This window comes from Leishmania major, chromosome 30 (genome assembly GCF_000002725.2).
Source record: "Leishmania major strain Friedlin complete genome, chromosome 30".
NCBI classification, from domain to species: domain Eukaryota; phylum Euglenozoa; class Kinetoplastea; order Trypanosomatida; family Trypanosomatidae; genus Leishmania; species Leishmania major.
Genome location: NC_007271.2, coordinates 545,168 through 571,427, shown reverse-complemented (window position 1 = coordinate 571,427; position 26,260 = coordinate 545,168). Strand labels below are relative to the sequence as shown.

Sequence of the window (26,260 nt, the reverse complement as noted above, 5' to 3'; positions counted from 1 at the left end):
CAGGGTCATGGATACCACACGTTGAGGTGTCCCCAACTGACAAGGACAGTGAAGAAGCGGGAAAAGAAGAAATGTGTGTGCCCTGTCGGCCGTGGAGCGCGGGGTTCAACTTCGCAACGGATTTCACTGAGTTTTGCGCACGTCTGGGGTTGTCATTCCACTCGCATTTCTCGCCCACGAAAGTTGTGGGGTCGCGCGCCTTCTGCAGCAGCTGTTCGTTGGATGCGGCTAAAGGGGCCTCACGAGGTGGTTGGCCCTGACCCTCCCCTGTAGGTCAGACCCGCCGGGTATGTGTGGCGCCTGATTTGGAATCTCGCTGCCCATCAGCTGGTGGCATCCTGCCGTGCGCTGCTGACCATTCCGGTGATTCCTTGGGGTTCATGGGCTTCGTCCGATCAGCATACAGCGGCAGGGGGTATCTGCGCGCTGTGCAGCGGTCGTGTGCCGGGACACGATTGGTGGTCGCTTTTCAGGTCCTCCTCGCGGCGCCCAGTCATGAGTTGCCTCGGATCCCTCCGGCGGGATGTCCTCCTCGGCGTCAGGCCCGCCGCCCGTGATCAGGAAAGGGGAGGAGGTCGTCCCCTGCCCTTTGGGGAGGCGTCTGTTCGGTTTTGCTGTGACGGAAGAGTCCATGTAGCCCGTGCACGGAAGCCTCGCCTCCCCAGGCCCCTCCCCTTTCGCCATGTCCCTGTGGAAGACCGGGGGGGGGGCGCAAGCGGCAAGGGTGCAGTCTTGGGGGGCTGTTGTATCGCTTCATCTGATGCGTCTGCGAATACGTAGATCAACATGAGAAGCCCCCGCAGTCAGCGCTGAAGCGTTATTGTGCAACACACGTGGCCGAAGGTCAGAAGCCGCTGTGCCGCGATGCTCGAGAAGGTCTTGCGTACGGCCCGCCCCCACGATGACGGGCGGAGGCGAAGCCGAAAGTACGCAGTCGTGCTGTGCTCCGGGTCGTACCCCATGCTGGGATGCCGGCTAGCCAGCGATGTCGCGTGTGCCGGGGTAGGTAGCAGTCGCTTCTCTCCGCAGTGCCGGACTTGGCGGTGCAGCCCTCCCCCGGTCAGGTCGTCCGTGAGCGTGGCCAGTCGTCTGCAGGGGCAACACAGCTGCATTGGCATATGCACTCTAGCAGAGGAAAAGGCAGCTCCGTGGCGTGTCGTCTTCCGGCGTGGCAAGCTTCCACCCCTGTGAGCATCTCATTGTCGTGTCCCTCTCCGGGCCACCCGCTGGGCAGCCCTGTCTTCAGAGCTCTTTGAGGCTTCTCGCGGCTGGTGCGGCTCCTCGGCGCGGAGAGGGCTGTAAGGATTTTCTCCGGTCCGTTAGTGCCTCTGCTGCGTGATCCGCCCTTCACCTCTCAAGCAGTGCAAGACGGCGTCTGAATTCACCTGCTGCCGGACTCGGTGCACCCAACACGCTCGGCCGTGGTGGTCTCTGTCGGGGTGGTGGTGACTGGTGAAGCGATGAGCCTATACACTCGCTCCGTTGAGCTGGCGCGTCTTCTGCAGAAAGAGAGGGGAGGAGAGAGTACACGGAGCGAGAGGTGTGCGTGTGTGTGTGTGTGTGCATTGCAGCTGCCATGCTGTGCAAGCAGAGGACAGGATAGACCCAAGAGGCCATGCACGCAAGGAGGGGGTGGGTTGTTGAATCATGAGACCGCACACATCGCGGCCCTGTCCCTGAGCCATCAGGAGACGGCATGACGCGTTTTCATCGACGACGGCTACTTGCACAGTCTGTACAAAGCCCAGCAGCGTGTGAGAGCAACCTCTGACATCTCCCTTCAGCATTCCGCGGCGATTTTGAACCACCAGAGGGCGCAACACGGGTTGACAGAGTACTGGCCCTCCCCCTCCCTCCCTTCCCCTCTTCAGCAAACCTGGGCCATCGTGAGGTGCGCTAGTGTGGTGCGATCCGACAGCATAGACTGTACCGTGTCGTTCGATAGCAAGAACGCAGAGGCGCCAAGAGAGAGGAAACTGCAACGCGAGGTACTCTATGCCTTTGACATATCCACTCCACCCCGATCTACGCCTACACGTATGGGCATGCAACCACAGCTTACCCTAATCCTGCGGCGTTGCGTGTCACGCTTCCCTTTCATACGGCAAAGGTGGCCCAGTAAGCCGGAATACGTAAGCAGGAGACGGACGGGAAAACAAGCGCAGCAGGGTGGAGGGAGTAACGGTGAAGTCAGAATGGGCGGCTAGGAAATCTGGTGGTGGTTGCGCCTTGACCGTGACGTTGCCTTTGTACGTGTGCGTGGCAACTGGTCAGGGCATCAGTCATCTCAGCATTTGTGGAGCGATGAGAAGGGAGGGAGGCATGACTCAGCAGGGAGAGGGCAGAGAGGGCAGTCACAACAGTAGCCAGAGAAAGGGCCCTGCTAGAAACCACGAGCAGCCACGTGCTGTACATCATCGCCACCGATTCGCAGGGGAAGGGACGACTGTAGCGGATTGTGTGTGTGTGTGTGTGTCTTTTCGCGGCTGCAGGCAGTGAGAGGCTCAAAACTGCCGGCATGGAAAAGACCAAGCTTTCATGCATTGGCCCCCTACCCCCAAACTGGAGTTGCAAGTCGTGACAACTCTTGCCAGCGACGGCATACTCTTGCGTGCACGGGGGCAACAAACGAAACAGAGCTGCGAGCAGTTTTGCACTTTTCTGTTCACTGATAACGTGCGCACATATACAGCACGAGGCCGGGATTGCGCAGCCACGTAGACACTCAGAGGAGCATCCTCCAGTGCACCATCGTGCCATTCGTCTCACGCGCCTCCTCGGCAGTGATCACGGCGCGCTGCACATCCTTGTCTGAGAGGCGACTGACGATCGATCCGCCAAGCAGCGGCAGCCACCACGGCGCTGCTGGCAGCGGTGTTGGCTGCGACTGCAGCCAAGTATCCTCGTCGCTGCTGTCGGACAGCAACGTCCCGGAAGACGAGTACGATGACGAGCTCGAGAGGGAGCTCTCCTCTTCCTCTTCCTCCTCTTCGTCACTGAGGTCCTTGCCACTGCTGGTGCTGCGGCTTGTGCTAGAGCTGTGCCGCCGCGTGCCCGTGGCAGCTTCATCAGAGCCGCCGTTTGCGCCCAAGTGCGCTGCCCCCGACTCGGCTTTGCTCATGGTATCTCGATGGTCGTGGTGGCTGGGCGATGACAGATGCTGCGACCGAGACGTGGTCAGAGATCGCTTCCGCGCTCGCCGCTCGCGCTCCACAACGGCCCAGACATCGTCACCGCAGCGCTTGACTAGATAATCAAACAAAGCGTATACGTAGGGGATAGCGAGGGCCTCCCCTGCTAGAACGCATGGCTCGCCGCCTTCCACAAAGGCAGCAGAAGCAGGCGTGGTTGGACCACCCTGCACCACCCGGGCAAGCAGTTTTTCCAGTTGGCCAGGCGCTCGCCGAACTGCGCGGGGGTACTTCTGGCGTAGGTCGTCGAGGAACGATGGCGCTCGCTGGCGGGTGCCGCCTTTGCCCTTTCCTTTCGAAGGCGTCGTCATCGCTGCCTGGTGCTGTTGTGCCTCCATCTGAGCGCGCACGATGACATCGCGGTACGCCTTGAATCCGAAGGCGCGAACGAGCGCGTCGCGATGCGCAGGGCTCGTCAGGTCCACTACTGCACCGACGCCGCTGCCCCAAAGATGCTTGTGAGCACCACCTTCGCCAGCCGTATCCACTTCAGCGCCTTTGACGGGTCCGAAGGCGGGGACCAAAGTTGAGTTGGAAGTGGCCGCGGTATTCGCCACCTTCGGCCATTCCTCCGCTAGCTGCAGAGACAGCTTCATCCCGCACAGCATCTGCAAACTGCCCATATGCGAGTTGCTGTACCGCGTGGAGCAGCCCTCCTCCACTCGGCACATGCTCACAGTTGACAAGGAGGCGTGGACTACAACTCCGTTGTCCATGCCGCAGGCGAAGGCGCTGGCTACTGTGTCTGTCAGCATGACCAGTCGCCGAGCAAGAACATGGCTATCGAAGCAAAGCCGCGTCCATTCTTCACGGTACGAGGGAGCGCTGCTCAGCGGCACCACAAGCAGCACAAATCGGCCTTGCAGAAGAGGAAGGAAGTGGTAGCGAAGCTCCTGTACCTGCTGCTTCAGAGGCCACGCGCGATCTCCTGACGTGTGCATCGCAGATGACGCGGAGGCGGGTGCAGATTGATCAGGCGCTGTTGCTTGGCATTGCGCCTGTCGCAACAGCCTCAGCACCTCTTCTGTGATTGGATGTAGAATGGGGTATGTTGGCTGCACGTCGCCACCTTCGCACACGTACGTGGCCATCTGACCCGCGTACACGACAAGGGCTAGAGGGTCGCTACTCATGGTACCGTGCTACGGCTTAGCAAACACGAAACGTGAGAAACCAAAGGGAAAGGATTATGTCTCTTGTGCCGCCCCAACAGATGCTCGCCCGCTCGGCAAGCGCAAAACTTCGAGGAGGGAGGGTGTGGGTGAAAGAAACGCGTTGCGTACGAGAACAAGTCGAGTCTGACATCCGTGAAGACTGAGTCGTTGCTCGGTGAGAGGGCGCCGGTTATCTCTTCCTCCTCTCCTCCGTGCACATGTCGGCATCCGCAACGAATTCGGCGGGGCAGCCTCCGCCCATGACGGTGGCAAAGAGTCTCCCCTGTGGCGCACCACGTGCTGGCAGAAACGAGCAGGTGGTCTTGCTCTGCCCCCTTGTCCTTCGTCCACGTCCGAAACCCCCCCCCCTCCTCACGGCGCTTCCTCTACCGCCGCCGCTGTTTCGTGCTCTCCTTGACGACAAAAGAAGGAACGATATGGGTAGGGCGCCTGCGTGTGCGAGTTCCGCTGGTCGTCCGCTGCTGAGGGGACTGCACAGAGGCAGAGAAAAGGCTAACGATGTCGCGCCTCTCGTGCAGCCGTGCCTGCACGTCGGTTTTTGATGTTCTGCTTGTTTTGCACGTTAGTGATGTGGATTGCCATACTAGATCGATATCGAAGAGAGAGAAAGAAGGCACACCTACACACTCACACACACACACACACACACACACACGCACACACAATAGAAAGCGTACACGAGCGCGCTCTTCTCCTCCTCCCGTTGCCCTACACGCCCACGGAGGGCGAGGCAAAAGAGATGTGCAAAAGAGAAGGTGAGGGGCGAGAGAGGGCGAGACGCGGACGTGTACGCCTTCCGGCGAGGGCGCCTCTGTCGCTCTTCGCGTCCAATTGCTGAAGCGGGATCTTTACTTCTTTTTCGTGCGGTTGCGCTCCTGCTCAAGAAGCGGCGCCTCCAGCTTGGCCTTCTCTCGCCTCTGCGCCGTCGCCTCCAAATCGGCTGCCTCCCGTGCGCGTCTCTTACCTTCTGTAATACCAGAGACAACCTGCACGAAAAAGCCCAGGAGGCCTACGCCGATCATCATGTACCTGTTGTGCAGCGGCACCTCGCGTTGCTTGCGATCAAACACCCCCTTCGAGGGAGTGGCGTAGCCGTAGACCCAAATTTGCTCCATGTGCGTCGACGTCGCACCCGTCTTGTCGGTGATCGGAAGCGTCACATGAGCCGAGAACTCGTGCTCAGTGATCCAGCGGAAAATTATGCCACCCTGCCTCGTCGCAGCCGCCGACCCATCATCGGCTTTCTCACCGACTACGCTTGACGACTTCGAAGCCCCATTTCGGCCACGTATAGCCACCACGGCGCCCGAGACGTGCGCAAGGGCTTGCACGTCACTGAGTGGGTTGCCGGTCATATGGTCCGACTCGGAGCGGAATTCAAACTCGACCGTCGCAGACGGCGGCGCGCTACCCTCTTTTATGCCTTCGCGCTGCGCACGCAGCGCCATCAAGTCTGCCGGCAGGTAATACACGCTCGCCGTTCCCTGCATCGCATCGCTGTGCCGAAGGTGCAGATCCACCATGAGCAGCGACGGACGCTCCTCCTTTCCGGCGACGGCAAACTGACCGCTTCCACTCTCGTCGGTGCCGCCCTTCTTTTTGCGGTTTGGTCGGCCAAAGCCGGTGGCCATGACAAACGAGAGAGCGGAGAGCTTGTCGTCCTCTAAGCTGCGGGCGCGCTGGAAGTGCGGAAGAAGAGTCTGCCTCCGGCTGTTGAGCTTCGCCTCGCCGATTGGGATCAGCTCGCCCTGTACTCTCTCCGGGAAGTTAGGGGAGGCGCGCATGCGCAGCGTTGCGTTGAAGACGCCAGACGACTGCGTCATGACGCTTACCTGGAATGATTGTGCGAAAAACTTCTCGAAGGGTGGTACCGTGCGCGCGGCGCTGTTGGGGACTGCGGCCTCGGCCGCTGCTGGCGGTGCTGACAGCGCTGACACGCAGAGGACGGCCGCCAAAATCGCTACCGCCGCTGCGCGGCCCGTCGAACGGCAGAACATTGCGGCGGATTTACTTAGGTGCCCCTCGACTGTCTCCTGATGCGTGTGTGAGCCTGTGGGCTTGTCTGTACGTCACACGTCGAAAAATACCCTCCAGCGGAGAAGTGCCGCCTTCGCTCCTTTTTTTGTTTGCGGTTATCGACGCAACTGTGAATGGGAAGCGCCCCGAGTTGGGTGGGTGGGGGGGGGGTCGCGTTGCGGAGGCGTCGCCAAGCCAAGGACAGCAAAACAGCAACAAAAAGCCGCCGTGTAAGCACAGCAGTCAAGAAGGGAGGAGAGGCGCAGCAGATCAAGTTCGTCGGAGAAGGAATAAGATGAGTGGAGCAATGTGCAGGCATTACAGACGTGCAATGCACCTCTCCTTTTCCTTCCCCCAACTGCACGCCTTGAGCGCAACGGAGTGCATGTGTGCGTGTCTGGCACGGGCGCGTCCTTTTTCAGGTTTTTTTCTGTTGTTGCCGCTGCTCCCACAGAGTGGGCGTGGACGGGCGTACTAGAGATTCTCCTTGTGCATGTGCACGCGCTTCATCGCAGAAACGCACCAGTCACTTGTGTCTTGAAGGGTGACGGTGAGGAGAAAGGGGATAGGCGACAAGACAGCCAGCTCGGCTTCAACCCTACGCAGAGGCGAGCAAAAAAGAAGTCTTACACGATAGCAGCATCCTCTGCGCTGATGGTGCTGCGGTCCCGTCCTCCTCCGGAGCCTTGCATTTTATTTCATCTTCCGTGCGCTGTCCCTTCCTTGTCTCCTATGGTGAACCGCGTTGGCGAAGCAGACCAACGCGTCTGTGTTAGACGGAGACGAAGATGCGAGCGGTGAATCCACTCCGTACACTGGGCACATGCTGTGCACCCCTCGAAGGATAGAAGGGGAAGATGAGACGCGTAGCCGCGTTGTGCAGCAGGGACGGCACGGCCAACATGATAAGGCTGTGAACCACAAGGACGGATGCTGGACACCACCGCTTGTCTTTCTTTGAGCAGTAGTCACCAGATAGATTGTGTCGACAATCGAGGACAGCGCCACTGAAGTGCCTTCTGTTGACAGCGCCGTGCCGCACCGCCGAATGAAAGTGTTCTGGATTCGGGGCATGTGGGCGGTTTGGCAAACACAACCGGCGCACTCTTGCCGAGCGCGCAAGACGTGTGGACATAGTGCCACATCCAAACCCCTCTCCTCCTCTCCCTGTCGGCGTGTGGGTGTGGCCCTCGTCTTCGTTGGGGGTGCTCTTGCGTGACAAGCTCAGAGTTAAAGGGTTCATCGATAAAGCCTTTCATCACAGCCAAAGACTGCGGTCAAGGAACATTCAAAGAATCGAATTCATCAGTGCGCTGCACCAAAGCGGATAGCGAGAATGGCGCTACACGCCTTTTGTGGTTCCTTCTGTGCACCCGCTACGGACAGAGATGACCAAGGCTCAGCACTCACGTAGCCCACCCTTTCCCCTTCCAGCGCTTCGCTGGCACTTCACCCCCCACAACGTGGTCCTCACCGTCCCTCTCTACTGCTCGAAGCCGTTTCAGAGTTAAAGGGTTCATCTATTATGCTTCTCATCGCAGGCCGAGGCCCGTCATCGAAGAACATTCAAAGAATAGATATCATCCTGTCATGGCCGATGGTGCGCAAGCTCGGTTACGAGGGAGGGGAGGCATGCCGCCCCCTTCCCCCTTCCCGAATACCCGTTGCACGGAGCAGTAGGAGAGCGACCAGCGTCATCACATTTGGTGAAGAACACAGAAGCTGCACGCACGCACAAGCACCTCTTATCTGAAAGCAGGACAAAACAGCTGTACTCTAGGCTGTCCAGTATGTCACGAGAATCGGCATGCCGTCCTCGCCCTCACTCGAAGAACATCACGCAAACAAGCCAACGGCATGGCAATCTATCTGGCACAGCCTTTGAACCGAAAGCACCCTAAGATGTAGTACAGGGGATGACGGCCTTCGAACTGTGCGGGCACCGGAAACACAACACAGAACACCAAAACAGAGCTGCACGTGCAGCTGGCAGTTGCTCACCGTAGCAGAAGATGCTGAATAACCCCGTTCAGCCAATGACGCAGCGCTATCCCTGTCATGCAGCCTCTCTCACGCTCACAATCGCGACCATCTTTGCGCCTGTGGCATCATCACCGCTGCCCTTCACAGTCTCGTGGTGCAGGCAACGCAGCGGAAGCTATCCGGGTACATTCTGGCACAATGTTTGAACCGGTTACATTCCACAAGGAATAGGAGGAATGACGGCCTTCGAATTATGCTGGGATCGCAAACACACAGATCGAGCGACGTGCAACAGAGCCTCACTTCTTTCTCTCCCACTCAAGATGAAAGAAAACGAAGCGGACTCAATTTTCGAAGTGCAGGCACACCGCAGCTGACGGCGGGGGTGAGGAGGGGGGGGGGGCGGGGAGACACAGGCGGAAGCAGCTGTGGGAGACAGAAAGAGCATGAAGAGCCCGCCAGCAAAAGCCTTTAGCACCGCAGGGTCTCGTGGTTCATCGGTTAATACGTTCTTCATGTGCCCCTCTGTCTGTGAGCTGAGGGAAAAGCAGTTTTAGGCCTTGAGGAATGAAGAAAAAGGGGCAGAGGTGAAAGAAAAACAAGACGAGTGCGCGAGAAGCAACATGGCTGCCGAACCGCAGCAAGGCCTGTCAAGGATAGCGTCCGTCAGACACGCTCCAGTGCCGCGAGTGGGGGTGCGATGCTGCGGTGCATGTGATCTTCATGCGTGTGCCAGACACACAGACCAGAATAGAATGTATCCGGTGGTGCAAGACAGGCTGCAGAGTTGCCGTTGGCGTGTTCCTTCTTCGCTTTTTGCCTCCTGGCGCATCATCGTGAGACGCTGAGGCCACTTTCCCTCACGTCGTCCCGTCTCGCCCGTTACAGCAAGAACGCGACAGAGCCCCAACGCCAAAATCGAACAAAATAACAAAGCACAAGCGAGAAACACACGCGCTGTGCGTGAAGGAGAGAGATGCTGAAAACGCTTCGTGGGAATGTGGGAAGCGGAGAAGAGGGGAGGAAGAGGGGGAGGGGGTTAGAGCCGGTGTGCGGAAGCCTGTGTCGGCTGTCTGTTCGCTTGCGCGTGCACAGCTCTTGAAAGAGCAGATGTGATGGGCCGCCTGTAACCCTTTTTACATACGCGATAGACGTCATCATCGTCCGTCTTCTCGGCTACTCGTGTTTGGTGAACGGAGAACATGAAAGCAAGAAGAGAGCACGAGGAGAACACAGCAACACCGTAGAGAAGAGAAGCGGAAAAAAGGGGGTGGGTGGGGCACGAGTGGAATACGCTTTGGTGACCGTGAGCGCGTCATCGATTTTTGCAAGCAAACCAAAACGACAGCAAAAAAAAAATGAAGAGAAGACGCATGCGCACGCGCGCAGCAGTGAGCGTGTGGCAAAGGTGCTTCGTTTGAAGCGCCCGCATACACCGAGAGCTACGAGAGACAGAGAGAGAGAGAGAGAGAGCGCGCCATCATTATCAAGTCCACAGGTACAGGTGCTCAAGCACAGACAAGGAAACGAAACAAAAACACAAGGAAAAAGCGTTGCCCACCACCACCACCACCAACAGCGGCACCACCACCACCACCACCACCAACAGCGGCACCAACAGCGGCACCACCGCCCCATGCCGTACGCATCAGTCGTCCATCGCGTGCGACTTTCAGACTTAGAGAGGAAGGGACAGAAGTAGGAAGGAGAAGAAGGCAGCGCTCTCATTCAAGCAGGATACGCAGGGGCCCACACAAGTTGTACGGCTCCGACTTGGAGTTGTCAGCCATGCAGCCGCCGATCACAAACAGATAGTCGTTATACGCGTGCAGGGTGATACCCACCACACGATTCGGCACGGCGCCGACGAAGAGCACCACCTCCTGACACCGAACACGTCTCGTGCCAGCGGGGAGCTGCTGGCCTGCATTGATGCCGCGCGATCCGCGGCGACGGCCGTTGGAAGTGGGTGTCACGACAGGTTCCAAGTCCAGCAAGTACAGCTTCACATCCTGGTGTGGCTGCGAGACTTGCCCCATAACTACCACGCGATTGCCGTGCTCGGTGGCAGCGACGGCCACATCGCCCATCTCTTTCGGTAGTGCGGTAACCGCGCGGAGCGCCGTGGACGACGTGGGGGTCATAGAGCAGTCGAACGATGCTTCCAGCCACTGCGAAGACGAAGCATCAGTATCATCAGCGGCGCCTGCATCGGCCTCGTCCTCGCCACTCGTCAGCCGGCAGTGATTCTCGCTCTTCGGCTCGGCTCCGTCGAGGTCGCTCTCAGGCGGTGCTGTGGCAGCGGTCGCAACGTCTCTCCACGCCTTGGATGCGCGCCGCCACGCCTCCGGTGCCAGCGTCAGGACGGGATGACCCGCCGCGGCGTTCTCCACACCTCGGCCGCCAACGAGAACCACCGTGCCGTCTTCGATGACCGCCATGCGGTGAAACGCGCGCGGCTCTGGCAGCTGGCCAAAGGCAAACGCCACCGGCTTTGCCAGGCGCGCTCTCTCCTCGAAATCGTCCTCCGTCGTCGAGTCGGTTGAGCGAAGCTGCTCACCCACCTCGGTGAGGTCTGCATCGTTCCACACCACCGCGTAGCACTCGGCCCTGCAGCGATACTCCACATCGAGGCCACCTGTCACGAGAAGAAACCCGCCATCGGTGTGGCGCCGCTTGTAAGGGTCTGCGCTGCCCTTTACTGCTGCACATCTCCACGGGACGCACACTGCGTCGTGAAAGGCCAGCATCGGGAGATCGTACGGGGGAATATCGTGCCTGTTCCACTGCATCTCGACGTCTTCGGCGCACGCCGCCGGGCTGCGCCACACGCTCCAGAGCTCCGTGGCGGGCGGTTGATATCCGCCACCCGACAGCCCGCCAAACAGTACGACGCGTGCCCCGATCAGCTGCTGCGGCGAGTCGCTTCTCGCGGACGATGGCGGTGCCTCCACAGGGATACACGTCAATGTCGCGCCGTAGCGGGAAAGCGGGCGCACCAACGCGTGCGGGCCCTCCTCGTACGGTGCAGGCTTCCACAGCTGCATCACGTGCGGGCCTGTCAGCTCCAGCGTACACAGCTGATTCGTCGTGTGCGCGGATTCGGCGTGCGGGAGAAAGGCGCGTGCCTGAGGGTTGAACTGCTGCTTGCACCACCGGTGCGAGCCCCCGAAGATGTACAGCGATGGGCACCACGTTCCTTTTTGAAAAGACGGCACCACCGTAGCCGAGTGGTACTGCAGCTGCAGGTCCCTGTAATCGCCGCTTGTGGCTTGCCGCAGCCGCAGCGAGCGGCCAGCGTCGTTCTCGGCGAGCGGCAGCCAGTGCCATGAGCACTTCGCGTGAAGCAGCCGCCGGCAGACCGTGTACCAGCGCTGACACTCCTCCACAGAGCCGTAGCGAACCCAGAATCGGTCGCCGCTGCTTGTGGTGAAGAGCAGCCATACCTCTTGGCCTACAAGTGGTGAGGGGTCCACCGCCTCAATGACATAGTGCTGCCGCTCCGTCTTGGATGTGGCAGAGGACCGAATGACAAGGTGGCACCCCTCAAGCAGCTCCATGTAGCGCGGCTTCCAACGGCCCCGCCAGGCCGTCTCCTTCTCCACCATGGAGAACAGCAGCACAACGTTGGAGAGGGAGACGGTGTTGCTGGCATTCATGGCCGCAGCGATGGATGTGGCGGTGAGGGTGGCCCCTTCTGCTGCTGGGCTCGCGCCCGTCGCCTTGCGCGAAGTGTCGGCGGACTCCGTTTGCGTCGGACTAGCACTGCTTATGGTGTCACCGCGCTCGCCTGCCCCGCCTGCCTTGCGAGAGCAACCCAGACTCTCACTTTCGAGGTGCCCGGAAGAGGGCCCGCCGGGCGTCGCAGCAACGTCCGCGTTTACGGAGGTGTCGTGTGAGCTAGGCATACCGCCACTCTCGCTCTGCACTGCAGAGGTGGAGTCGGAGGGTACGAGCACTGTAAGAAGTGCATGCAGCCAGCTGTCGTAGATCTCCCGCGTCGCCGCTCGCAGTTCCCAGGAGCCACCCTCGAGCAGCCACACCGTAAAGCAATATCCCTTAGAGGTGTCGTCCCTCAAGCTCTCGCGCCACGGGTCAAAGGAGATGATGGTGCCGAACTTCTTCTCGGCGCCGTGCTCCTCGAGGCGGTAGCTGAGGCGAGTACCATCAAGAATGAAGTAGCGCTGTTCATAGGTGAAGCGCCACTCCATCTTCTTCTCCAGCCAAGAGGCTAAAAAGACTCGCGGCGCGGGCGTTGCTGTCATTTGCTGGACGAGCGCGTACACTTTTTTGATGTATGCTTGGCTAATATTATGTTCCGGAGGGAGCGGAGGGGCTCTAACGGTGGTACCTGCTGCATACACGTGAGCGCGAAACTGCCCAGTCCTAAATGGGGCTTGTGGTGGTGTGCTCGCGTTTGCCGCACGTGCTGCGCTGGGCCCACAAGCCTACGCTCTGCGGTAGTGTGTGTGTATAGAGAGAATGCAAATCGTGCCGGTTGGTTGTTGGATCGGCTTTGTGGCCGTAACCGCTGCGAATCTTGCGTAGAGGGAAGTCTCGGAGGAGTTGGGGGAGGGGGAAAAAGCAGTCGCGCGAGGCTCTGGTGAGAAGATAAACACAGCAGACGCCACCCGTCACTAGCGACAAGCAAAGCAGCAGCAGCAGCAGCAGCAGCAAAAAGAACAGAAGAAGGGAGAGCAAACAGTACCTTGAGGATCCTGCAATGCGAGGTGTGTGCGTGCCGTGGGACTCTCACGGAGCTTGTAGAGATCGTTGAGAGGCGTGATACAAAAGGGAACAGACACAGTGGAAAGGGCTGAGAAGCAGCCGAAGGGTAGCGTCTTACGGCTGTCGTGCACCAGGGAAAGAGCCCGCGCAAATGGAGGTATAGTGCGTGCGTTTCTTGTCGCTGGCCTCCCACCACTGTCAGGCGGCAAGCAGGACGAAAAGGAGGGTCGCAACACACACACACACACACACAGGCGCGTGTGCGCAGGGCATTCCTTTCACGTCGTTCTTGTGCGTGATTGTAAAGATTCACCGCTAGGATCGGATAAGACTAGAGTGAAGTCGGCCTTACCGCATGGCCCACGGCATGCAGCCACACCCAAGCTCTTCGGGCACCGATGCGCCACCGCAACGCTTTCGATTCACTCCCTCTTCCTTCAGTTTTCAGTCTGACAGAAGAACCCGCAGCTTCTGCCACGTTTCGTGCGCGCCGCGCTTCTGCCGCCGCGCCGTCGCCTCCACCGCAGCCACCTCGTCGCAGTGGTGCAGAGCATAGTTGAGGAGCAACTCGTTCACATCCTCTTCTTCCCACTCCTGGTGCTTGTCATATCGCTCTGCGGAGACGGCGTGTCCATCGGTGCACCCACAGTGGACGCAGCGGCCCAAAGCCGCGGAGAAGGTCGACCCAAACCCGGTGCACGTGCCTCGCACGGCTGGCACCCCGTCTACACGGCTCAGCTCCGTGTAGGGGGTGAAGGGCGCCTTGCGGGAATGGACGTAAGTCTCGTAAGCCGGCAGCGAGGCGTCCAGCGAGCGCCACTTCACGTTTTTCGACATGGTGGTGAGGATTGTCTGGTAGCCATCATGGCACTCATCCAGAAGCGACGGCGCCTCTGCCGCTGCTGACGTCGCGCCCGTTGCATCAACAGCTAACGAGGACGAGGAAGTCCGCGGCGGGCGCTGCCGCCTCAGATTCCACACAATACATGGGCTGTCATGGTCCTTCGACTCCTGCGGCATCGCGCAAAGCGGCTGCGTTGTGTCCGCCTGGTCGTGCACGACGAGAACGGTGCGGAAGGGAAGTCGCCCGCGGGTGCGCTCCCGCACTGTCTGGTGAAATTGCGGCAGCATCTCCAGCTCCTCCGCCGGGTTCTCGGCAATGACGGTACGGATGAAGGTGACGGGCCGCACCCTTTCCTGGCCAGCGGCGCCTGCACTCTCCGCGGAAAGCAGGGCCTCCCAGGCACGGATGCGTCTGCGGAACTCCGCCTGCACATCCGTGTTGTTCAAGTCATAGTGGGTGAAGCAGGCGTGCTGGCTTCGGAAGAGCAACCAGACATTCACCGGATCCGGAACAAAACACGAGTGTGCAGCGGTGCAGGCAGCATCGGAGGGAGAGGACGCTGACGGAATGCGTGATGCTCGTGGAAAGTAGCCGTCCTCTTGCTTTGGCGAAAAGTTGTAGCGGCCCACGCCGGTGGTAGCACTCAAACTTGCTGCAGGGTTCGCGAGGGGGATCAGAGGAGTAGGACGCAGCGACGACGAAAAGCCGTTCGCAGTCAACTCCACCAGACCGTCGAAGGTGCAGCGCACCATGTCGAAGGGCAGCGACTCCTCAGTGGGGCGAAGGCCCAGCTTGCTGAGCATAAGCGACGGTCCACACCACCCACCTAGAGACACCCAACGCCACATGAGTCCGAGGAGAGGTGAGAAGGAGACGAAAGCCACTCGCCTCCCTGCGGCTGCGTCCTGCTGGACGAAGAGGAGAGGGCCAGGGGCGGAAAGAAAGAGAGGGGGGAAGGGTGACGTTGGCGGCCCAGGCGAGGATGACGGATACGCGGCATGGGGCGAGGGTCTGTGAAACGGGAAGGAGACCAGATCCAACGAAGGAAACAAATGAGCTGAAAAACGCCGCGCACGTGCGTGCACGGACCTTTCTCATAGAGGTGCACCAGTTACACAGACCACAACGTGAAAGCAGCAGCGGAGAGAAGGAAAGGGAGTGGGTGGTGGTAGGGTCATGCGGTGGCCATAGAGAGAGAGAGAGAGAGACACGCGGCAGAGGCCTTTTCTGTTCTGCTTCCTCCTTGCAGGAAATGGCGTGGTGAGGAAAGCCGACGTGGTCCCTCGCCATTATCCTCCCTCGCCAGCATGCACGAAGCACGTCTCTGCCGCCGCCTTGGCCACGGTTCCTCTTCTTGTTCGTCTGTTATGTGGCGCATGCGTCACGCCCTTTAGCTTCGTTGTCTATGAGCAGCAGCCCGCAGTGGTGCACGCACTCCGGAAACGCACACAAGACCCTGCAACGGGAAAGTGAGGAAGCAAGAAGGGCACGGAGAGAAACCCGCGGCTGTGTACACACCCACACGCGCGCGCACCTCTGGAACTGCAGCGCGTTCTTGCGGCTCTTATACAAGCGCAAGAACAACACCACCGCCGTCCTCCCTCCCACTTGAGTTACCACATCTACCGCTGCGCACCTCCGTCTTGCCGTCTTTGCGCAGTGGCTCTTCGTCCGGCCGCACAGAAGGGCCGCCAACTGTGCTACTCGTAGTGGCGGTACAACTCGTCCTGTAGTGCTTGTTCAAGAAAGGATCTGAGGGCTCTGTGGACCGCGGCGAGTGTCATGCGGCGCTCTGGCTGTGTCTCAGTTAAGCGCCGCACCAGCTTCAGCTCAGGGAACTGGGCAAGCAGCACCTTGTCGCGGTAGACCCCCTCGCGCACCTCACGCAACACCGTCAAACGCTCCGCGATGGTCTTGGGCTGAAGGTACATCTCCGCTAACACAACGCCAACCGAAAAGGCGTCTGAGGCAGGTGTGCACCGGTTGCCTTTGAGCTGCTCCGGGCTCGCGTAGAGCGGGGAGCCGACGCCGATCGTGTTGATCGCGTTCATGGAAACAAAATCGTCCACGCGCACCTCCTGCTGGTACAAGAACTTAGCAAGCCCCAAATCACCCAGCTGTACGTGCACGAAGCGGTGGAGCAGCCAGCTCGCAAGACGGCGAAGAAAGTGTCGACCACCATCGGACTGCACAAGCGGCATAGTCGCACCCGCGGCGGCCGTCTCCTCCTCCTCCACCTCGCACTTCGAGCTGGAGCGCTGGCGAGCCGCTGGTGGTGGTGGCCGCCGGAGCAGTCGCTCCTGCAGCATCTCAGTAGCCATGCGGTGAGGCGGGTGCATGACAAAATCGACCGCTGCCTGCTCGCCATCCCATGAAGGCAAGTTGTCCAGCGACGTCATGGTCGTCTCCGCCTTCCAACCGGACGTGAGAGAGGAGGCAGCACGGAACAGCTCCTGCATGATAGGGGGCACAATTGAAGATCGCCGCGGTGCACAAGACACGCTCGGGCCGCAGCCACTGGACGCAAGCTTCAGCGGGCAGGAGCTCGAGTGATGCCGACACAAGGTAAGCGTTGAAGACGGGGAAGGTACACAGGCCTCATTGCTACGATCACCGTGCCACGCTGCCGAAGCGCCAGACCGAGAGGCGGCCGACCCTGGAAAACCCCAGAAACTCCTCGTGTCATCCTCATCCTCAGAGCCGTCATCCACATCGCTCGTGCTCGACAAATTCGTCTGGTGGACTTCCTTGTCGTACTGGCACCGGTAATTCATGAAGACATTCGTCGGCTTCACATCACGGTGCAGAACGCCGCGATGGTGCAGGTACCGCAGCCCCGCCACAACCTGTATGGCCATGATCAAGTTTTCCACGCGATCAATGGAAGTGCGAGAAGCGAGGTACTGAGCAAGAGTCCCCTGGCACAGCTCCATCTGCAGGAATACAACCCGTGTGCCAATGATGGTGTTCTCTTCAGGCCGCTGGCTGCTGCCGTAGCCGTCGCCGCTACCCTCGCTACGGTCGCTGTCACACCCTTGAGCGTCATCCCAAATGGTCTCGAAATCTTTTCCCTCGCTGTCGGCGACGTCCTGAACAGTGGTGCCGCTCACGCCGTCCGAGGCGGCAGAGGAAGGGCCGGGGCTGAGGACAGAGGTGTTTGGCAGCTGCTTGCGTAGCCGATGCGCAGTGAGGAAAGCACGCGTGCCCCGCGCAGACGGAGAAGACGTCGACGAAAAGGTGAGAGGGCGCCGTGATGGCTGCGACCCTATCTTTGTAGGCGGAGAGATGCCTGTGCCCGAGTGCCTCAAACAATCACCTGCCTCGCCCTGCCGCTTCTCCGCCTGGCCTGCAGGCACCGCGTCTCCGTCATCGTCAGTCAAATCGTCAGCGAATTCATCCACGATGAGTCGTCTCCGGTCGTCGCCGCGGAGTCGCGGATGCGATCGCATCGGCGTCTTTTCCGGCGTTACCGCCCCACTTGTTGAATCGCTTCCCAGAAGCATCATGCTCGAAAGGCTTGGGTGTATCAGATGATGCCACCCGCTCGGCGCACTGCGTGACTGCGACCTGTCGAGAATGTCTGTGTCTGAGTTGGTGGGAGAATGCGAGGTGCCGTCGCGTGCATTCTGTCGAGCCGTCATGGGCAAGGAAGAGGATGCAGAGTTGAGTCGCTTGCAGCGCCCCAAATTTGCCTTGTACGGGTGGCACACACCGATGAACGCTAGCTGTTGCGCACGAGTGGCGGAAATGACCTCGGACCAACAGGTGTGGTAGCGCACCAGGTGACGATTCTCCAACATCGCATGAATCCGCACCTCCTGCAGAATATCGCGCTCACTCTCGTAGTCGCGGGCGACCAGCACCTTGATGGCGTAGAAGACACCGGTGACGCGATGTCGCGCGAGCAGCACCGCCCCACCGACGCCGCGGCCAAGCAGCATGAGCGGCTCGAAGTTTTCGTCGAAGAAACTGGCTTCCGGGATGTAGCGACGCGTCGGCGGGCTGATGACGTGAGTGATGCTGCTGCTCTTCTTGTTGCTCTCGTAGGGAAAGGGTGTCGAAAAGCTTTTGGTGTGCACGGCGCGGGTGCCACTGCGATGCTCCGGGGCTGCTGCCGCTCCAGCAGCCCGCTCGCGTTCCCCCGCGTCGAACGAGGCGCTAAACGGGCTGCGGTTACCCCGTCTATCGTGCGCAAGCCAGGCGCTACGCACAGCCGTACTCCTAGCGCTAAGCACGTCATAAGCAGAAAGTGCGCGCAAGACACGCGGGAACCCGGTAGACATCGCAATTCGCGCCGAGGGTACCTCTGACGCCTCAAGGACAAATCCACGCAGAGTCGTTCGCGCTTCCGATGCGCTGGAGGCACCTATCGGTGCGTCAACCGCCAGCTCGGCAGCCCTAAGACTGCAAGCGTCACGTGGAAGCCATGGCACACGCCGCAGCTCGACGGCGGACATAGATTGCTCACCTGCGCGGCGTCGACCCGCCCCGTCGACGCCGCTCTGTGAGCTCCCCGATGTGGAGGATGACGGTAGCCTCACCCAGAATGCCTCCACAAGAGGGAGAGGCAGCTGCAGAAGAAGAAGAAACTGCGGAGGCGCCGCCTCACCGTTTCCGGCGGCGGTAAAGCTGTCAAGCGTTGCACTCACGGCTCTGTACACGCATCCGCCCGGCCCGCACCGCACCGGGATTTCATGCGGCACTGCTTCGCGTCCTACAGATGAGTCCGCACTCTTGTCAGTGCCCGCATATTTGTGCCTCGCAGGCTTTTCTCTCGACCACTTCGTTGGTTTATTGCGGATGCCTCTCGGCGAGGTTGCCGAGATGGCAGACGACGACGGTGTAGGACTGACCGCGCGGAGAAAGTGGTACTGCGGGGGGAGTTGCTTGCGGCCCGCCATGACATCCATGTCGATGTCCGACGCGCTTGTGCTACCGTGGTGCAACGTGTTCTCGCTGCTGATCGACGAGAATGATCGCGCAGCCGAGCCTTGAGACGCGGCCAGCAGTTCTGCTTTGCCCTGCTGTCTCTCCACCACAGCCTCATCATCGGCATCGGAGAACGAAAGGTCGTTGTGTACGCGCTGTCTGGGGGTGTGCCATGTCAGGCCGAGCTGAATCACTGGTGCGGCCAGCTTTGCCAGGCACGTGTGAGCTGCTTTCCGTGTCGGAGCGGCCATCGCTTCCTTCCTTGTCTTCCTCTTCTTGGTGATCGTCGCTAGGGAACGGGACACTGTCGCCTGCATGATCAGTGTCGCATAGCGCTGCGTTGTCAGCGACAGCACCGCACGCGGTAACCCGTCGCCGTTCGCATCAGAGATGCTAGTACAGCTGTCACGGGTCACGTCGGTGCCGCTGCCGTCACTGAGGGACGAGTAGATACTGTGAGCCGAGATGTCCAAAGACGATGTTGAGTCCAGCATCTCCGCTGATACCGCCGCCGTCATGTCAGCCTTCAGATGAATGCTATCAAGCGGTGCCCCCGTGAACAAGTCCAGCTCGATGTATCGCTCCTCCATGTGGCGCAAGAGTAACAGTTGGTGATGATGACAGCAGACGGCATTCCAATGCCGTACTGCCTCCGGCAAGGACATCCATAAGTGCGCCGTTGCGGCAACGTCGGCCGAATCACCTGTTTCCTTCGCCGTGTCATCACGGCTTCGCTGACCCGCTTCTCCTTCGCTAAAAAAGTATCTGTGCGCCGAACGCTTGGCGTCACCCCCGCCACCATCGGGTGTCGCGCGTGCAGCGACGACACAGCGTGGGCAGCGCCAGTACCACGCGACCTCGGCAGGCTGACGAGACGCGCACCCCGCTGCCGGTGCTGCGAGGTCCACAGACGTGATCGAGCCTGTCGCCGCCGGCCGAGCTTTCGCGCTCGCATTAAAACCGCTGTAGGCCGCCTCCGGAATTCGAGCCATAAAGTCGCAGGGCCGAAAGAAGTTGTCGCCGCTAGCATCGCTAACACGGCGATCCCCGACAGTTTCTTCCCGCCCTTCACTCCCTCTACGCACGATCGTGGCTCGGCCGCCTGTGCTGCTACAGAGCAATGGGGAGGTAGCCGACATTGTTGCACGCGTTGGCTTTTGAGTGGCGGTGGCAGCCGAGGTGCTGGTGAGTTGGGGCGTGCAGGGTGAGTAGGGCGGGGTGAACGCCGGAGATGGTGACGAAGATGAGAAAGACACACGTTTGCAGAACGGGCACGGCGCGCCGATTGCCTGCCGCCCAAAATAGTGGGCTGCCGCAACTGGAGGAATGCCGTCGTTCCTTCCCTCTCTGGTGCCTCGGGCGGCAGTGTCACAAGCTGTGTTCGCATCGCCACCGTTGATGCTGCTGTGTCCCTCAGCAAAACCCGACTTGGGTGATGCAGAGGAGATATCTCGGTGCTCGCCCGACGTACGCGGCCCCTCCGCCGCCGCCCACCGAGCGAACATGGTCGAGGCCGGCTCTAGAAGGCGAAGCCGCTTTGAAAGTGTACATTTAAAGCCAGCGCGCGCGTCCCGCTCAGCTTTCGCGGGTGCAGCAGTCAAGGACGCCGTTGGACACGTACTGCCGTCAGTCGCCGCCACCACCTCGGACGGCCCGTCTTCGTCTCCAAGGCTATGCGACCAAAGGTGTGTCAAGACGGCAACGCGCTCATCGTCATTGTCGGTGCCACTGTCGCTCACCTTCTCCGTCGTGTACTGGTAGCAATGAAGCACCCCTGCCACGTCGGTAGCGAGGAGCAGGCAAGTGCCATCCCAAGCGGCTCCAATACTTGCCATACTTCACGATCAAGACGTGTGCGTGCCCGTCAGTTTCGCGCTACGCAAACTGTGAGATAGAGAGAGAGGAGAGTGACGAGACAGGCGGCTGGAGGGGGTAGCCTCCGTGGAACTATGCGGCAAACAGGTGTCCACCCACTGGAACGGGAGGTGAGTGGAATGAGGTGTTCGCACACCCGCTGAAAGGATTCGACGACGCGTACACAACTTCCCTTTTTCGGGCTTACGCGTCCGGCTGTGCGTGTGAAGGGTTCGGCGGCAAAGCCACCCAATAGTGATGCCAACACGCAACGAACGATGCGCAAGCGAAATGAGGATGAAAAAACCTGTGCGCACGCATGCAGCGAAAACAAAGACCGCATATAATACAAAGAGGTGTGAGGAGAGGAGTTAAGGTGCCGCCGTAAGCAACCCAGAGAAGGGAAAGGAGAGGAGGGGAAGGGAGGGGGCGGCGTGCAACAAAAGCGAGCGAGTTGACAAGACCCCACCACGCAGTAACGAGAAGGAGTGGCAGAAAACTATGAGAACGCTATGAAAAAGCAATAGCAGGTTGCTTCAGCACCAGTCACACGCAGTGAAGCACAGGTCTTCTTCTGCAGACGACTCGGTCTGCACGTTATGGTTGGCGCTGCTGGGATAGGTGACTCTTGCTCGGCCACGCTTCAATGCGAATGCGGTGCCACTCGGGAAAGAAGAGCAGCTAAGCAGGCAATGCAGAGCTGCAGAGCTGCCGCACAATGAGAGACTGCACCCGCATGCACAAGTCAAAAAGCGGTGAGGAAATGCAGAGAGTCGATGTGATTCCAAGACATGTGTGCAACGTCCTGAAGGTGGCACAGGAGGGGCGCGGAGAAACGGCGAAACGCTTTTTGTCCATTCGCCGATGTCTGTGTCACAGCACGACCAACGTGCGGCGAAGAGGATCCACCACTCCACTTGCCCGAGCAGCTGCTCAAGCGGGTCGCGCTAACTATGGGCCTGGGGAGAAGCCAGCTCACCTGGAAGTCTGCATTCGTTCTTGACTCACTTTTTTCTTTCGCTTTCCAAATCATGTGCGATCGCTCGTGCTTCGAAGCTGTATTGTGCTCGCGTTTCCGTGCCCGCGGTGCGCCACGCGATCACCTCTCGCGAATACCATCCTGTTCGCTTCTTTTTCGACAAGAACAAAGAGCAGAGCACCTTGGGCAATTATTTGTGCAGATCGGCACACGTGTCCGTGTCAGGATATTAGTCCTCGCTTACCACCTCTTTATGCGCCGCCGCAGCGGCCGCCTTCTTCGCCTCATTCACTTCGTAGCGCGCGCGCTTCTTCCCGCTCAACTCCCGTACCTCCTCCTCATAGGTGCGCTCTGTCTCACGCTGCAAGAGAGGCACGTAGTTCACCGGTGCCAGCGCTCCGCTGGCAATGGTTTCTGCGGTCTGAGAAGTCTTTTCCTCACAGCTCGTCGTCGTCGGCAGGGGCTGCCCATTCTTGGCTTCTGTACGAAGGTAGTAAAGCAGGTCGCGCTTGCGCGCCTTCATCTGGCCGGCGGTGCCCGGGTCTGTCCAGTCGCACCCCGTGATGGACCACCCATCCAAACGCCGCAGCTCGGGATCGCGCCGAACAACAGCACGCGAGCGGTCCTCGCCCGATGCGTCTTTCTCCGACGTGTCCTTGCGAAACACGTCTGCGGTACCGGTGTACCAGCGGAATAACTGGGACCGCATAGCGGTGGCAGATGTGGCGCGTATAAGAAGCGCGGTGCCGATGTCCTGCAGCTCCTGCTCCATCGCATGAAACGCGCAGTGGGACATCTGCCACTGAACATTGTCGAATCCGCAGTCCCACAATATCAGTGGGGTACCGTCTGCCAGGGGGTACGTTGGTTTGCGGTCACCTAGCTCTAGCAGCGTCTGGACCACGCTAGGGACCTCCAGCCCGCGGCCCACGAGAAACAGCACCTCCATAATGCAGCGAATCTGGTGGTACAAGAACGAGTTCGCTCTGATCTCAAGGTACGAAATAAGCTCTGGCAGCGCCTCACTCGGGTGCAGGCCGACCGAGAACACCGTGCGCACAAAGTTGCTCACATTCACAACGTCCATCTTGCAGAAGTTGCGGAAGTTGTGCGTCCCGAGGAAGAAGGCGGCAGCTTCCTGCATTGCTGCCAGGTTCAGCCCGCGGTGGAAAAAGTAGTAGCGGTAGGTGCGATGGACGCAGGAGAAGCGTGCGTCGAAGGCGTCATCGACCAACGCACAGCCAACGATGCGAATTGTTGAGGGCAGGACGTTGTTGAGCATGCTGCAGTAGTCCAGTGGCGGCAGCTGAGGCTCCGCGTCTCCAGTGCACGACGCACGAGCGGTAAGGGAGAAGGCGTTGCCGAGGGCACTGACGCCCTTATCCGTGCGACCGCACCGCCCAAAGTTGTGCGGCCCGTCCTCCGGGATGAGACGAAGCCGTCGCAACGCATCGCACACGAGTCCCTCCACTGTGTTGTCCGTCTCCTTCTGTTTTGCGAGGCCGTCGTGCACGTGACCGTGATATGCCAACCGCAGCGCGATCTTTCGGCTTGGGTACCGATCGAACAAGAACGCCCTCTCCGTCCTTTGCTGCTTTGCGCTGCCCAGTTTGGGCAGCGCCGTCGGTGGCGAGGCAGCGGCGTCTCGGCTGCCGCAGACCGAAGCCGAGGATGCCACTATGCCGGCAACGGCGCTATGGTCGTCGGCTGTGGAAGAGGACGCCATCGCCCTTTATAGCCTTTCTTTTCGTCGTTCTGTTTTGCGTGCACTGAACGTGGGTGTCTGCGTTCGCAAGTCGAAAGGGGAAAAGTGAGAATCACGGGGGCAGCCGACAACACATCAGCGCGCACACATGAACGGCGCAGAGAGCTGTGATGCGTCCCCTCTCGTTCCGCGACACGAAAGCTTCGTGTGTACAAAGAGCTGGGCGGGTCTGAGTTTCGAACAATAACAGAAAAAGAAACCTGCACGCATCTCTGCGTGTGCGTTGCGCCTCAAGTGTCTACAGTTTTTGAAAAGAGGAGGGCGAGCAATGATTTTCGAACAGAGGGAAGAGAGAGGCATGAAACGCTTCCGTTCACATGGCAATGAACACAACACGACAGAAACCGCATCGGCCCCGGTACTCGGGCATCGCAGCACTTGCCGCTAAAAGAGGCCACTCCTCACTCCTTTGAGAGACGCAGAGAAGCAGCCAAAACCCGCCAGAGCGAAGCGTTTGAACAAATTCACAGAGGAAAGTCTACATACGGAGGTGCAGCTCCACAAGAGTGCACACGTTTGCCTTCACCAACGCGGACGTTATCGAGAGAGCCATTCCGCTCTCCCTCCCGCTCTCCCAAACTGTTCTCTCTCCCGTGTTTGTGAGAAGTGATTTCGTTTTTTTTTTGTATGTTTCTGGTGTATGTGTGTGTGTGTGTGTGTGTCTTCGTATCCACGAGCAGAAGAAGGGAGGAGCGCCCTCGGCGTAAACCTCGTCATCCACCCCACCCCCCTCCCTGCACAAAAAAAAAACGAAAGAGGCATTCGCGAAGCAAGCAAGCGCACGACGGGCGGAGCAGAGCAGAGAGAGAGAGAGACGTGCATTATTCGCCAGTTTGACAGGGCTTCCGGCCAAGAAGACACAGGCGTTCAGTTCTCCACGGAAGCATGAGCGTGAGGGCACCTCGCGGAGCACATTGCCCTGCCCTCCTCTACCGTCACGCTGTTTGCCTTCGGCGCATCACCTCCACACTTTTACCTCCCGCTCTGAGGAACGCACTGTGACGCTCAGCTTTGTTGAGCTGAAAACAAAAAGGCATGCGAGCACCCAACACCGTGGCGCTCGCGCCGGCAGCGCTGCAGTACGCCGCTGCAGCAATGAAATCCGTGCCGATGATCTCGACGACGCGCAGTGCAGTCAGAGAGACTCGTCATTGGAAGCTGCTTGTCACATTCCCCAGTGGGGACAAGGATCTTCCGAAAAACTCGCTCAAACTGCGCTGTCCAGGAGGCGTCCACACCCTGAACATGACCACCTCCTGGTGCTCCGCAGCTCAGCCAGGATTCACGCGAACGATAAGACACTGACGACCTGAACGCCGGCTCAGAGCAGGTTCGGGTCGCGCGTCGCATAAAGCCTGCCGGAATGTGGCCACGATGCCGATGGCTGCGTCGGAGTGGACGTGAAATGCACGTATGGCCTCCGCCGCCTTGCGCCGCAGAATCGGCTTCTCGTGCACAAGCAGCCCCGTCAAGTCCTCGTGCACCACGGTCATGAGCTTGGGTCGCAGCATCTTTGCCGCCGCCGTCAAGGCTGACGGCTCCTATAGATCATTGCGTGGCTAGCAGTCGCATTGGATGGTGGCGACCGTCATGTGCGTGAACTCCTTGCCTGGGTTCACCATGACGCCTGTGGAAAGATGGCCTGTGCGCTTGTCGATGAGTTTTTTTTCCTGTGAGTGAGTTTGGTGCAGTGGATGGAGGCGAGCACGGTATAGTGGGCGCGGAGCGAGTACTCCTTCAGGAGGCCCTCATCCTTGGCAGTGCTCCTGGTAAGAGCCGCCTCCGATCCCTTCAAGTCTCCCTCCACAAACTGGCCCACCTGCCGCTTCGAGGTGGCCTCCTTCATGCACTTGATGTAGCGGAAGAAATACGATGAGTGTCCCTGCTACATCTCCGCACTCTGCAATTTAGACGGGATGGTCAAGGTGAATCCGCCGGTATCGCAGGTGCCTGAGAGAAGGGTCAAGAGATGAAGAGTGTAGGTCTGGGTAGGTGTGCTGGTGGCGTGTGAGCGGTGTTGTATGCGCGGGGTATGCAGAGCTGCTATCGCTCCTATCGGAGTGGGAACCGGCATCATTCGTGTTTGCACTGCGCCACGCGCACACACAAAGCCCTTCGCTGTCGATCGTGTGCTACACGAGAACGTCCAGCACGTTAGAGCTTTCGATTCTCGGTGACAAGGCGGCAATCCCCCGACTCTGTTCTGCTGTCGTTTTCGCCTTCCCTCATCGGTGAGGAACAGCAGCAGCCCTTTCTCAGCATCCGTTGCACGCCACCGGGTCCGTGCTTTTCGTCAACGGCGAATGGTCCATGAGCAGCAGCGTGATGCATAGATATGTAAAGCGCCGGCGTTGAGGGGAAGGGGTAGTGAGCGTAGCGAACAGACAGGAAGCAAGAGAGTAGAGCAGAAAATGCGATGTGAGAATCAAACGCCGGCACCGGCAAGGTAAGAGAAGAAGGGGGAGGCTGGCCTCGCCACGTTTTCTCCACGCTAGTGCGTTTAGTCACCTCGCTGAAGTCGAGGAGCAACACGGGTTGGCGCTCTCGCCCATCAAGCGAAGAAACACACACAAAAAAAAAACTCAAACGTGCAACGAGCGGGGCGAGACGCCGGCTCTTCGCCTCCTTGTAAGTTACACCACCGCATCTGCTACCGCTTCCCTCTTTGAGATGAAGAGCAGAGCGGGCACCACAGCCCGTCTACGCACAATCTTCGCACGGCGCACAACACACGAAAAAGGAGGAGTCTTGGTAACTTGCTTTCCATCATACCTCGCTGATGGCGTGCGAATCCGC

General features: G+C 59.6%; 6 protein-coding genes, 2 non-coding genes and 1 pseudogene across 10 annotated transcripts, besides 1 other annotated feature; all 9 read right to left on the bottom strand.

Moving 5' to 3' along the window:
- Positions 1 to 2,725: 2,725 nt before the first annotated feature.
- LMJF_30_1600 (conserved hypothetical protein) lies at positions 2,726 to 4,324 on the bottom strand (the record flags this gene model as incomplete). The annotated part of the gene is made up of 1 exon (XM_001684702.1): positions 2,726 to 4,324. One exon carries the CDS (start codon positions 4,322 to 4,324, stop codon positions 2,726 to 2,728), a length of 1,599 nt encoding a protein of 532 aa, XP_001684754.1.
- Positions 4,325 to 5,214: 890 nt separating this feature from the next.
- LMJF_30_1590 (conserved hypothetical protein) lies at positions 5,215 to 6,363 on the bottom strand (the record flags this gene model as incomplete). The annotated part of the gene is made up of 1 exon (XM_001684701.1): positions 5,215 to 6,363. The coding sequence occupies one exon, from the start codon at positions 6,361 to 6,363 to the stop codon at positions 5,215 to 5,217; it is 1,149 nt and encodes a 382-aa protein (XP_001684753.1).
- A 1,240-nt stretch (positions 6,364 to 7,603) lies between these two features.
- Positions 7,604 to 7,695, bottom strand: LM30Cs2C2.1. Of its 2 annotated transcripts, none has more exons than XR_002460982.1 (1): positions 7,604 to 7,695. It is a non-coding gene; the product is annotated as a C/D snoRNA (small nucleolar RNA). The 2 variants fall into 2 exon arrangements; XR_002460983.1 differs by having other exon boundaries at positions 7,605 to 7,692.
- Positions 7,696 to 7,880: 185 nt separating this feature from the next.
- On the bottom strand, positions 7,881 to 7,973 carry LM30Cs2C1.1. Of its 2 annotated transcripts, none has more exons than XR_002460980.1 (1): positions 7,881 to 7,973. It is a non-coding gene; the product is annotated as a C/D snoRNA (small nucleolar RNA). The 2 variants fall into 2 exon arrangements; XR_002460981.1 differs by having other exon boundaries at positions 7,881 to 7,970.
- Positions 7,974 to 10,089: 2,116 nt separating this feature from the next.
- On the bottom strand, positions 10,090 to 12,630 carry LMJF_30_1580 (conserved hypothetical protein; the record flags this gene model as incomplete). The annotated part of the gene is made up of 1 exon (XM_001684700.1): positions 10,090 to 12,630. The coding sequence occupies one exon, from the start codon at positions 12,628 to 12,630 to the stop codon at positions 10,090 to 10,092; it is 2,541 nt and encodes an 846-aa protein (XP_001684752.1).
- A 907-nt stretch (positions 12,631 to 13,537) lies between these two features.
- Positions 13,538 to 14,785, bottom strand: LMJF_30_1570 (conserved hypothetical protein; the record flags this gene model as incomplete). The annotated part of the gene is made up of 1 exon (XM_001684699.1): positions 13,538 to 14,785. One exon carries the CDS (start codon positions 14,783 to 14,785, stop codon positions 13,538 to 13,540), a length of 1,248 nt encoding a protein of 415 aa, XP_001684751.1.
- An 852-nt stretch (positions 14,786 to 15,637) lies between these two features.
- Positions 15,638 to 19,531, bottom strand: LMJF_30_1560 (putative protein kinase; the record flags this gene model as incomplete). Its single annotated transcript, XM_001684698.1, has 1 exon — positions 15,638 to 19,531. The coding sequence occupies one exon, from the start codon at positions 19,529 to 19,531 to the stop codon at positions 15,638 to 15,640; it is 3,894 nt and encodes a 1,297-aa protein (XP_001684750.1).
- Positions 19,532 to 21,928: 2,397 nt separating this feature from the next.
- Positions 21,929 to 23,425, bottom strand: LMJF_30_1550 (putative pseudouridine synthase A-like protein; the record flags this gene model as incomplete). The annotated part of the gene is made up of 1 exon (XM_001684697.1): positions 21,929 to 23,425. The coding sequence occupies one exon, from the start codon at positions 23,423 to 23,425 to the stop codon at positions 21,929 to 21,931; it is 1,497 nt and encodes a 498-aa protein (XP_001684749.1).
- Positions 23,426 to 24,735: 1,310 nt separating this feature from the next.
- LMJF_30_1545 lies at positions 24,736 to 25,314 on the bottom strand (annotated as a pseudogene).
- Positions 24,736 to 25,314: a sequence feature.
- Positions 25,315 to 26,260: the final 946 nt, after the last annotated feature.